Source organism: Amblyomma maculatum, chromosome 2 (genome assembly GCF_055883805.1).
Source record: "Amblyomma maculatum isolate TAMU_Amacu chromosome 2, ASM5588380v1, whole genome shotgun sequence".
In the NCBI taxonomy this organism is placed as follows: domain Eukaryota; kingdom Metazoa; phylum Arthropoda; class Arachnida; order Ixodida; family Ixodidae; genus Amblyomma; species Amblyomma maculatum.
The window spans coordinates 162,351,893-162,365,256 of record NC_139345.1 but is presented as its reverse complement, the minus strand read 5'-3'; the positions used below and the strand labels follow the sequence as shown (position 1 = coordinate 162,365,256).

The 13,364-nt window shown below is 42.8% G+C and overlaps 1 protein-coding gene across 1 annotated transcript in view; it reads right to left on the bottom strand.

The window, feature by feature from the left end:
- Positions 1 to 11,844, bottom strand: part of LOC146200322 (carbohydrate sulfotransferase 5-like) — a 60,544-nt gene extending 48,700 nt beyond the window's left edge. Inside the window, exon 1 of the mRNA XM_084592329.1 lies at positions 11,575 to 11,844. Coding sequence (XP_084448455.1) covers positions 11,575 to 11,844 — 270 coding nt within the window. The remainder of the gene's footprint in view (positions 1 to 11,574) is intronic.
- Between the last annotated feature and the right edge of the window lie 1,520 nt (positions 11,845 to 13,364).

Genomic DNA, 13,364 nt, shown 5'->3' with positions numbered 1-13,364 from the left:
TACATAATATATGAAGCTGCTATAAACTTCCTAGCTGGTTAGTTTGTGTGGCAGCTGGCGCCAAGAGGTTGCCTGGAAATCGGCCTTAACACAAGCCTACTTCGTTAAATAGAGTACAAGAGGAAGATGATAGGATACATGAATTCAGAGACTGGACAAGGGTTGAAAGAGAGTCTTAGTCTGCTAGCGATTGTTTCGGCAAGTGAATTTGTGATCGTCTGGGCAGCCTGATCGTCAGTAGCGGAGTTTGTGTGTTTTAAGGCGAGAGCCTTTCCAGACTAATGATGCGTTGCGGAAAGTGACCTTCGGCCGTAAAAACAGGACGAGTCATAAGGAGATGTCCGCCATATGAAGACATATTAAAGAAGGAACAATGATTGATAGTGTAGTTAATGAATAAAAGAGGTTATGACTAACAATGCCTGATATTGACCGATATATCTAACGGTGAGTTGTAATTCCCACAATTGATTTAAAATGATAAAAGAGCTTAGTAACGAGTACATAATAAATAATGACCTACTAATGACTTGTAATGACTACTAATAACTTGCAGTCACTACTAATACTTTGTAATGGCCAATATGTTTAGACAACTTGTAACGATAACAGATTAAAATTGACTGAAATACTTAGTAATGATTAGCAAAGAAAAAAAGACTTTTATAAATCTATAGTCTAATGATGACTTGTAATGACTACACTTGATTAAAATGACTAAATGCTACGTAATGAGTAGGAATGACTAAAATGATCTACTAACCCAGTCGAAAAAAACTACATGTCTTCAACGTCAAATTTTTCTGTAATTCTGTAGTACTTTTCTGTATTTCTGTAGTTTTCCGTAGTATATTTATGTTGTCTGTAGTTCTCTAGCACTTTTGTGTTGAAACTACAGAAATTCGTGATGTTACTGCTGAGCGTTTTGTTATCAACACAGGTTTCCCGATAAACCCTGCATAGAAATTCTGCGTAATAACAGAACATTTTCTGTAGTGTTTTCTTAATGGGAACGACTTCTAATGAATAATAATGACTTGCAATGAATATTAATAACTTGTCATGAATAATATGCCTAATGACATGTAACAATTGATTAGAAGTTACTAAAAAGGCTCAGTAATGAAAAAATGACTAGCAAGGATTTGTAATCAATTATAATGACTTGTAATGACCAATAATTCTAACAACGACATGTAGTGACTGCAATTGAAAACAAAAGTCTACTACTAGAAGTAAAACGTAGGAATGAATAAATGACTACTCATGACTACTACTACTACTAGGCTTTCACCGTTCACCTCTTAAGAAGTTTTAAGATGCCCTGTAAATTTATGCTTCCATAGGACGTAGGCACAGGGAGAAGAAACAAAACGATGTTGGCTTGAAGATGGCTTTGCCTAAGCTCGGAACTTGTGATCTCGTAATCTAAGGAAAATAAAATTTGCAGCAACTGTTGCAGTGTACGTTAAAGGATGAATAGGCAAAAGGAGCAGATTGAATGTTTGCACGTGTTTCTAGGACAGAATTGGTGATATCAAAGAACTCAGTGGAAAACACATCTGCAATAAAATATTTGTTGAGAGCACTCCGGCAATGGTTAAATGCCGAAATGTGCTTGCAAACAATATTATACGAAAAGGAAATGACAAAAAATAGATGAGCAGGTGACTTGGCTAAATATGCACAAGCTTGTACAGAGTACAGTGGGTACCAGAGGGTGAATTACCATTTCAACTTGGCTGAGAATACCAGTAGGTGCTGTGGCAAAAAGATATCAAGGCAGAGAGCAAAGCACAATAAATTACAGGCTCTGGAAAGGGATTGCTGGTGAGTCTTTGAGGGGTTACATTAGGAAAGAATAAATATAAAGCAAAGGAGAGACTTGAGAACTACGAATTACATTACGCCACATATGCAAAGAAGAAAATACCAAAAGAAAAGAGACAAATGTGCCAAAATTTTAAAACCGCGTAGAAAAATAAAAAAAGACATTTTGACTCATACTGTAAAGGGGAACAAATACAGTAATATCTGAAATTATTCTGTATGTGGCTGTCCTTCCAGGACAGTAATGAGGATGTGGACTGTATTTCAGAAATTCTAGTTTTCCTTTCAAGGTCAGTATCCTTTCTAGTTGCATTATTCCCAGTTTATAAATTACAAATATCTCCGTCTATTTTTGCCCTTGAAGATTTCAAGCCTGATTCAAAGTCCTTTATTACTATTCAGGGTCATGAAGTTTATGTCGAGGATTGCTCTGGAATAAAAGCTGCGGCGAGGGAAGGTACTACCGATCAATGTGGGAGGAAAGTGCAGGCACGAGCTTTTAACTGTCGCCCCCGAAATATTTGCTTTCACACCTGTGCTGTTATTCGAAGTTCATTTTAAATTTACGATAAACTTGTCCTGAGGTCAGGTATTTGCTGGAGATGATGAGCGTAGTTTGCTTCGCGCTGATATGAAGAAGGCACTGCCGGCAGAGCTCGAGATGGCTCCTTACCAGAGATCGTCTGCCTGCTGAGTGGGAACTTATTATGCTTAGTTGTGGAAAAGCAACATTGCCAAAAGGTATGGAATGCTCGTTAACATACATAATAGTAATGATGGCAGAGCGCAGAAAGAAAAAGGTCATTTTAGAAGATAGCACTCGCTGGGTTGGTTATGCGCATGGGTTGCTTTGCCGGGTTGTTCTTGTGGTTGCCCCACCTTATCGCAGGTGTAACAGTACGCCGCTTATACTGCAGCTGGCTGAGGACCAGCCAGCATAGAATTGCATTAGAGGGTTTAATGCATGGATAAGTATTTCAGGTTTCAGACTTCATTTACAAGCATTCAGAAATGTTTTTAATAAACGATAAGTTTATCCTAATTTAAATGCAGGAAAACTGGCCTTTTTATTGTGATTTCAATGGGGAAATCATATATTCTCCACTGAGGCAAGGAGAAAAAGAATTTATTAAAATTCATAAATTCATAACATTGCAACTAAGAGGAATAAAGTTGTGGAAAAGAATATTAAAATCACGAAATATACCTTGTTTGCACAATAAGAGATCTATATAGCACCGCCATGGTTTTCCCAAATTTTATATCTTTATTTATTTTCGCTTTTTGATTAAATTTTATCTTGCTGTTGCATGTATGACATACCGCGTTTTTTTCGTTTCAGGCGCTCCTTCCCTTATTTACTCTATTCATACTGCTTCCTCTTCAGACCTAATCACTGATACCTTCATGTAAACTCTCGTTTCTGCTTTATTTTTTCTTTGAATCTTTTTCACATCACCTACTGCTGTTTTCAGCCTCGTTGGTGTGTTGATTTACCAGCTTGTGCCCACTGTCCTCTAATTCACAGCACGTGCGTTTCTTACTATCTCACCAGCCTGTTTCAATTCTTCCTTCAATCCTTGATTTTTCACATTATCATTCTTTGAACTCCTATGTTGATATTTTACTATTTCTGGCCCACTCTTAAGCATTATGCTACAGTTTTATTTTTATCAGGCTCGTTTAAAAGCACTTATCCCCTACAACAAACCCATGCCAGCATGCAGCCTGCTTATTGTGCTCAATCATGTTCCTCATGCTGTTCGCTTCGCTGCTGCTGCCACATTGACTTTCTTTTCTTCAGGGGTACACAAGGTGCCTGTTCAAACAGAGTCATTTCCAAATAACATACATTCCTTTGGCCACTCGCTTCCTCTCCCTCTTCTGCTTCTTTGGAAGCCTAGTTGTATATAAATCCAATCAGTCATGATCGCGCTGCCCAGATAAAGGCAAGATTCTTTTTCAAAGCGTTGGCTAGTAGACTAAGGCTTCCCCCGAACCCTTGTTCAATTTGTTTTATTGCGATGGCAAGAATCCCCGGAAGAACAGTCGTAACCACTGTGTGTCATGTTTTACTCTATAGCCAAAGTATCGAACCACACAAGCGTATCCATGCGGCCATTGCTAACGCAATTTACCAGGTTTAACCCGAGCAAAGTCACTGCCATTTTTACTCCTGCCTTTGTTATATTGTCCACTTCCTGTGCATTAGAATGGCTTCTTCTGCCAGTTAATACTTATTGTGTATTTTTTCAGCGTAAACATATGCTGCCGTAGGCATGGAAATGGTTCCAAAATCCTGGGATAATTGGCCGAAGTGCAATAATTGCAAGGCCTGCTGCTTCTAACGCAACATGTATCTGACATCTATACAGAGCAGTGATATATATCTACCGATAATTTTTTTCAGTGCATTAGAAACTCAGAACAAAAACGCAGTTGCTGCGGAAAATTTGCTTTTTCAACATGCTCATTCGCAGTCACACAGTTGTGCAGACTTTAGCTTCGCTAGCATAGGTTCTCTTCCTCTCGCTAAAGTCAAGAAGTAGAACATCAAAAATGTATAAGTGTCATACTTGATGTTTAACATAAATGTATTCTCAACAGAATAGTGTGAGCTACACAAAAAATAAAAATATATTTTTATCTTAGCTTTCACGTTTTTCTCTAAAACAGCTACGTTCTACACCTGTACCTTATTATGTAGGAAGCGATTTTCGTCATCTTTAAAGCTATTTTGGAGCTTTTTTCATGAATATGCAAGCAAGCAAGGAGTATATATGCACAGTCCGTTTTCCCCGTCTAGAATATAACCGACAAATTCGTGTCTTTCCTTCGTTAGCTATATAAGTAACAAATTGATTATTTAGCCCTTTTAGTAGCTTCAGTTATATTACCACAAAGACTGCATTAAAAGAACCAAGTGTGCTGCCACTTTTTCTATTCTTTTTTACTAGCTGAAAGGGCTTGTTATCATATGGCATACATGACTTTTAGGAAATTAAAATATCACATAAAATTAATAACATGCTATTGTAAAACATGCTATTGTAAAAGGCAGGAATAAGTTTGCACTAATACATTCGCAGAATATTTGAAAGCACAAATTAAGGACAGTTTGCACCGCGACCCGCTATACTGTTTGAGTATATATGCCTCGGAAATATGAAACTCGTCCATTAAATATAGAAGAGGAACTGCAAGTAGTTCTGCAAGACAATGTATATTTAAATCAAAAACCTTTTAGGCTCATGAAACGAAATACCGGGCGCAAGAGTTGCGCGCGAGATGCGTGCGGTATTTGTGCGTTGGATCCTACAACGCACCAACATCAAAACATTAAACTTCTGGGAGGCGAACACATGCATCTAGATACGGCATCCAGTTTGAAGGATCTTCACGTGCAGCATACGCACTCCTTACCAAAGCACACTGCTTCCGAAACACGGATTTGGACGATCTTGGTGGCTCCGCATGCTTGAACATTATGCAGCTTTTCCAAAGACTGAACAGTCCCATCAACACAAATAGATCGTAAGGCACGAGAGAGTTTTTGTCCAGAGGCAAACGTTTAATTGTATATGGTGTAATTTCAATGTCCTTTTTAGGAGTTCTTTGTAGTATGTCCTAAAAGAACATAGCATCATGGCGCAAAATAAAGCAATGATCAATTGTCTCAAGCACGTTACAGAGACGGCAATTCACCGACCAGAGCACAAACATCTCCTCATCGTGAAGAAATGCCTTGACAGGCAGCGTCGCCGTGTTTAGTTTACAAAGGAACGTTTTGGCAGCTGCATGAATGCACATTTGCCTTACACGCTTTAGAACAGTGGTGTCCAAAAACCCCAGATAAGGCTACCCATACCACGGTGTAGGGAACAAAGACTCAATGAGAACCTGGGTCATCTGTTTTGTGGAGAGGCTCTGCAGGTAATCTAAAGAGAAACGTCCAGTGAGAAAATTAAACGTGTCAGCAACCTTCTTAAGGAATCCCCATAAAAGCCTCTCACGAGCCTTCCCAGTCGGTTCGAATAAGTCAGGCAAATAAAGACTAAGACGCCTAATGGGCACAGCTACAAGAAATAGGGGTTTACCTATTTGTAAAAGAAAAAACGGGAAACAAGTTGATGCACAAACAAGTGAACAAGGCCTACTCCACCATGCTCTAAGAGAAGAAACAAGTTGTTACGCCGCATGGGCTCTCATTGAGAGCCAATGGGACACAAATGTAGCAAATATCTTGTATATTACTTGTACCTTCCTCCTCGCACCATGCAGGACGTGAAGGACATAAGCAAGCTTTGCAAAGAAATATACATTACAGACCTGTGTCCTAGCAAACACTGAAAGTTCCCTACCGATCCAAGCCTGTGTTTGTCGACGAACATGAACGATTTGTGAATTCCAGTAGGCTGCGCTGTTGTGACATTGGTGCCGCGGAACCCCTAGATACTGAAGAGGACTACCGTCCCAGCATATGGCTCCAAACAGGTTTGGTCTAGTGCCCCAATGGCCCAACCAAAAGCCTTTGAATTTATCTAAATTAAAAGCTATGCTGATACATCGCAGAACTGTTTAATTAAGTGCAAAGGCTTAAGTACACTCTTTTTGTCAGAAAAAAAGAGGGCGATATTGTTCGCGTAGGCTAAAATCGTAACTCCACATTGAGGCAGAAAAAAACCACGAATTGCTGCACTGTTATTTATACTGAGACAGAGGGGTTCAAGATATAAGGCAAACAACAGTAGAGACAGTGGAAATCCTTGACGAACAGATGATTCCAGTGGTATTGATTTTGTTAGCTCCTGATTAACAATTAGTCTTGTATACGAGTTCATATAGAACAGCCTTACGCCTTTGAGCAAAAACGTCACCAATGTTTACATGCGCCAAGACCGCGAACAAGAATTTGTGCCGTACTTTATCAAATGCCTTTGCCTGGTCAATTTGAATCAGAGCTACTTGGCCTGTCTCACCTGATACCGTCTCTACCCTTACGGAAATGCCATATCTGAACTTATAAAAAAAATCCAGATAAGGTATATCAGGAATTGGGCAGATATGGTATATTAGGACAGATCTAGGCCAGATAAGGCATATCTGCCCAATTCCTGATTTCGAGTACCAGATAAGGCATATCTGGTTGTATATGCCTGATCTGCCCAATTCCTGATTTCGAGTACCAGATGAGGCATATCTGGTAAGATATGCCTTATCTACCCAATTCCTGATTTAAAGATCTAGCCCGCATGGCATGTAGGTTTTGAACTATAGATCTATATATCTGCATATCAACATAACACTTTATTACAACACACACAAGACAATTTCAGTATTCCAGCTAAACGCACGCTAAATCAAGTTTGCCAAGGGAAACCTGAATTTCCCATTTTATTTCAAACCTTACAGGAAAGTAGCTTTGAAACCACAGGTTTTCTTTTTTCCCTGCCTATATGGAATCGCTCAAAGACGGGCCTGAATTACGTGCGCATACCGAGGGTCAGAGACATGCTCATCCGTTAGTAAATATTGAGATTCTACTGATTTAGGCGCGATACTATGACAAACTAATGGAATATCTGAACAGAATAATGTCTACACGAGAAGCTTAAGTGAAAGACATTAACCTATTAAATTAGATATTACATTTTTATTCTACGCTTTTACACACAGAGCTTTAACCAGTAAATGCTTTTAGTTTGAGCTGGTTTACTTGCGAAGCTAAATAAAATAAACGGCTAATAATCGAACTAGACTACTGAAAGGAAATTTAAATGTTTGTCGATACCAGGAAAAGGTACCGCTAAACCGCAGGGCGATAAAACACACACTGCTGGGATTGCTGATAATACCTAAACCTTAGCAAAATATATATAGGCTGTCAGGAAGTACCGGTGTTACCTTAAGCAGAGACTGCAGTGCAAAATGAGCGAACGCGCCTAACTCGTGGTTGCTTTTGAAATTAAGAGAGAAAAAAAAGAAAAAAGCATGTCCGATGGCATTTGTCATGACAGCAACAGCTCTGCCGCTAAACCAAATCAAGCATGAAGCTACTTAGGTAGTGCAAATAATCATATTATTAAACAACGAAGGACCCTATCCACCCACTGAAATTTGTTAAAATTGCTGGAGCGAAAGACAAATTAGCAACGAAATGTACGGAAAAATATCACATACTGGCAATTACCATCCAATTTACTGATTGGAAAATTTTTCCATCAAAATAATAAAGCGAACAATATCCTGAGGCTGACAAGTGCTAGTTCCCGACAAGAAGTCTCATGCTCACGGTTTTGGTGATCGGGCGTGAAGATGAGGCGGCACGATGAGGGTGCGATCCGACGCAATGGTGAAGATTTGGCCGGGCCACCCAGACCAGAAGCCTCGAAAAGCTCAATCGACCATCAGGTTCGCTGCCAAGGCTGGGGAGGCAGCTTCCACCCGCCGTGGGACACAGTAATTTCCTCTGTGCCGACAGTCAGACTAAAGCTCTTGTAGGTTTGCTGTCGCATTTTTGTTACATGCACACCGCTAATAGCGAACAGGCGCTGGCACACACACACACCAGCATACACAACATGCAGCACGCCCGCCAGCCGCACCGAACTCCGATGTCTGCCACCGCGAAAGGAACGAGACAAGTGCTTAGGCGCACGGAGTTGAAAGGGGGAGGGGAAAGAAGCAAGCACACACAAAACGGAGAGCTCGCGCCCTACGCGGTATAGAGCGTGGCAGCGAGGAGGAGAGATGAAATGCGAGCCAGCGACGCAGCCGCCGCTGTTTAAGAGGGAAGAGGGGAGCGCGGGAGAGGAGGAGTCACTGTCTAGCCAGTGCGGCCCTCCACGCAGCCACCGCCAGCTGTCTCTGAGGCTGAGTCACCGTCTAGACAGCTCGGAGGGGGCCGTATACTGAACTGCCATCATTTTCTTGATATTTTGAATCGCTCAACTTAACCGACCATGCGTTTGTGCACCGGACTGCCGCCGCATTTTAAATGAAAACGTGAGTTAGTAGACGGAAAGAGGAGCATGTAGACATAACCCAGCGCTCTCCTGCATTAAGGAACACATGGCGTAATAATTACAGTGCAGTGAAATTTGCATATTTGAAATATTAGGAGTAGTAGCTATTTTCTAAATTGGATACAATTAACACTAAGCATGCAGGCCATGTTGAGTGTAGAAAAATTGAAGGTCGACCACATGATGCGAATATTGAATATTTGCAGAAGGTAGACGAAAGCCATATATTGCTAATATACAATCACTATGGCGCCTACATAATTAAGGCCCCGATTAGGTTATATAAAGTCCTGTTGATGCCAGGCATATGGCCCTGATCTGTCTATATAAGGTCATGACGATGCCATATATGCCCTTTATCAGGCCACATAAGGTCGCGAGGATACCATATATGCCCCTGATCAAGCAATATAAGGTCCCGTTACCCGTTCAGATATGGATTATATGTTGCATGATATGGCCAAATCTGAGCCATATAAGGGCAACATATTGCGCATATATGACCTTATCTGGCCCAGATAAGGTCTTATATACTGCCTTATATATTTGTATCTGGCAGCATATGTTCCATATCTGAAGCAGATATGGGATTTCCGTAAGGGTATTACTGAACGTGCAATATGCATGTGCGTTTGAATACTGCGCCATGATGCGAACCTATCAAGTTTATTATAACCAGCTGCAGACGACAACAAAGGACTTTGGCAAACATTTTGTACTCAACATTAGAAAGGGAAATTGGACGATATCCTTCAAGAGTTTTTAACAGATTAGTATCTTTGCTTTTGGAAATTATTACTGTGTGGCCGGAATAGAAAGTGGGAGGCAGGAAACTCACGTCATACGATGCTTGGAAAACATCTATCAAAAACAGGCGTTAGGCAAGGTGAAAATGTTTTATAGAATTCGCAAGTAATACCATCTGGGTCAGGAGATATATGGCTCTGAAGGTCTGAAATGGCTGATATAACTTCGTCTAAAGTGATGGGTACGTCCCTTTACTACAGCACACTTCTCGCCGTCTAGGCGAGGAAAGTTCTCAAGTAAGGAATTATAATCGGAACCCTGATTTGGATCTTCACAGCTGCCGAGCAGCTTTCAATAATAATCATAGAAAGCAGCAAGAGTACTAGGAGCATAACTGTAGGGGCAATCACCATACTGAATTTCCAATATTTCCTTCGTAAGAGCATTCTCTCTTTCATCCCTCAGGGCCCGACGTGAAGGTTGCTCGACAAGAAACCTTCGAGTCCAAGATCTTATCAGGGGCCCCTTTTATATTTCCGCCGCAAATTGTTGACGCTCTGCCTTTACGTTATTACTTTCTTCAACATAGGCACCCGGGCGAACCCTCTCTAGCTCATGTAGCTCAGTTAGAGTGCACCCAAGCTCACGAAGGTGGTGTCACTTCAGGAACGCGATTCCTGCAGAGGCTTCAATTGCCAAGTTTTTAGTTAACTGTTTAAAGCAGTCCCATTTTTTTTAAAACTCAGATCATGGTGTGACCATATGTCTTTCATATATGTAGGTACAGCACGCTTAAAGATTTCATCTGAGAGCAGACAGTTACATATCTTCCACAGCTCCCACCGAGGATGAAGTGTGTGCCAGCTGTACTTCCCTACCTGAGGAGACCCCATACAATGGTCACTGAAGAAGATGGGCCGCACCAAGTAACCAAACACATTTGCTAACGTCTCTGCAGAAACATAAATTCTGTCAAAGCAGGCATTAGAACAGAACTGGAAATGAGTGAAATGATATTTCCTTTTTCCTGCTTCTCATCCACAAGAATATATTCGCAAGCCAAATAGTGAAGTAATGCAGCACTATGGTCATATCTTTTACATAACACTGATTGGTATTCATCCCTACAAACACAATTAAAATATCCCAACAATAAATTTTGCGGTCTGCACACAAATATTTAACTAATGACTGAAAAAAATTACTTCGTTCTCGCTGCTTTAAGGAAGGTAAACACAAATAATTCGCTACTGCACATCTCAGATTTATAAGTCGCCCCTCGTCATCTATGTAATAAGACATGAAGTCTCCCCTCGTCACATTTGCAATAAGACATGACTGTTATCTTTAGCGTTTTGGCCAGAAATAACATACACCCTCCGGACAAGCCTCTTGCATGGATAACAATAATGTTATATTCCAGCAAAAACGGCTCGAGAGCAGCTTCTGTCTATTCATCGGAGGACAACTTTGTTTCCTGAATTGCTTCTAGACACGCTCCCTTTCTTTAACAGATGGCTTAACCGCTGCTGCCTCTAATGATTACGCATACCCCTGACGTTAAGGGTAGCGACTGAATATGCTGCGACGTTAGCTATTTTTGGCGCCAGTCCTTTTAAACATCATTCCGTCTAACTGGGTGCCCCGCCTGCAAATTGGCGGCCTTTCGGGCGGACATCGCCCTCCTCTTTAATGTCCCTCTTCCCGTGACCTATACACAGTGTGCCCTCTGGCCTGCACTATCGATACACACCTCATCATCTGCGGGACGCTTCAAAGGCACTTAGTTGTTCATATCCTCCTCAGAGACACTCAAGCTTCGGCCCACGAAGCTCAATGGACACATCTCTCGCAGCCACATTGACGGCCAGCAGAGAACCGGACGCGCCAGAGATCGGCGCCACACACGGCTCACTGTTACCCTCAAAAGACAAAGGAAAATCAATGACGAAGAAGATAGGCGAGCATCCACTGGCAGTATCTTCTCCATTGGCTCCACAGGAGGCATAACCAGATTTCCTTCAGTGACAAGTGGTTCTTGTGCAGCAAGCAAAGCACTCTGAGTGGCATTCACAGGCGGGCCCGGGTCCGCCGGTTTTGGCTCTGAAGAGGCTGGTTCTTGATGGCCAGTCACTGCCGATTCTTCCGTGGTGATGTGAGGTGCAGAAGGCTTCTGGGCCCTAGCAATTTGAGGTTCCTGACTTAACTCACCGGTCACATCGACAACGTCTGACACATTCATGATATTGTTACGAAGCGGCAAGCCGATGAAGACAGGAGACAGAACATGACCGATGACGATGGTAGATGACGTTTAGTGAATGTTCGCGGGCCTAGCGCGAGCGCTCCTGCCCGCGCCACTGCCCGCTTCTTCTTTCTTGTCGTCTGTAACATGACCCGGGGCCACCGAGCGATCGTCCCGATCGCGGACGAGGAAGTTTAGCGATGTTAATGATTTTATGGCGTGATGATGGGCGTGTCTGGATGCTTGAAGAAGAAGACGAAGAAGGAAGAATAGAACGGCTTGCCGGTACGATGTCTGATGCGTGGGTGATCCGCCTCCCTTGGAGCTGTCAACCATCCGTCACCAGAGTCCATGGGACCGATGCCTCGAGGTCACGTCGGGCCGCTTGGGCGGGGGTTGCGTGTTCGTGTCCATCGGTTCCTTCGGGTCATTCGGGTCTTTCGGGTCCTTCATCTCGGTTCTGATTGGTCTGTTCTCCTTGTCTTCAGGTCCGGACTGGGGGCTGGGCGGTGGTAGTTGTTCAGGTCTGGGCTTGAAGGGCTGGGCCGAAGCTGCTCGGCGATATCCCTGGGCCCTCGGTGATGGTCCCGGCTTGAAGATGGCGTCGATGCTCCAAGGCGAGGATGGGGATGCCGTTCCCCGCACCTCCACCAAATGTTACGAAGCGGCAAGCCGATGAAGACAGGAGACAGAACATGACCGATGACGATGGTAGATGACGTTTAATGAATGTTCGCGGGCCTAGCGCGAGCGCTCCTGCCCGCGCCACTGTCCGCTTCTACTTCCTTTTCGTCCGTAACAATATGTTCTGACGCCATCTCTTCTTCTCACGACCATTGGCCTTGACGCAGCCTATCAGGATAAGTCACAGTTCTCCACAGTATGGCCAAAGCGCCGACACTGGGTGCATCGAGGCGACCGGCATTGGCGCCGCACATGTCCTACCCGGCTGCATCCAAGACACAGTCAAGGTCCCCATGGGATAAGAAATAATGCCTGCACCCCATAAAGATTAAGAGTGTGAGAAATTGTACTTGCTGACACTCCGTCCTTGAGCGTGAGGGAGACTTCACGGTTCGCCGTTTCCATATGCTCCATCCCTGGGCACCGCCACCTTTCACGCTGCACAGATTGAATCGTTCTATAATAATCTAAAGCTTCCGCAATCCTCCTGTGCTCCATAAACAGGGGAAGTCAGAGGAGCTTAACCTTGACATTCTTTGAATCGGGGTTGAAGACCATGCACTTAGGTCCTATCATGGGGAACTCTGCTTTGTTAATTAGCTTCTGCTTTGAAAAACTACTCTCGCAGGTAACCATCCACACGTGGCTCATTTGGTGTTGACCAATGCACAAAATTTTCTGGAGGTACAAAATTTGTGCGAGTGCATCTTGAAAGGTGCTCGGTACGGGTGACCCTTAAGGTCTGCATGCAGGAAAACGGTATTAGGACAACATTACCGGTGGGCAGGCGTGGAAGGACAACTTTGTACGTGTCTGTAGTATCCTAAAAGTCA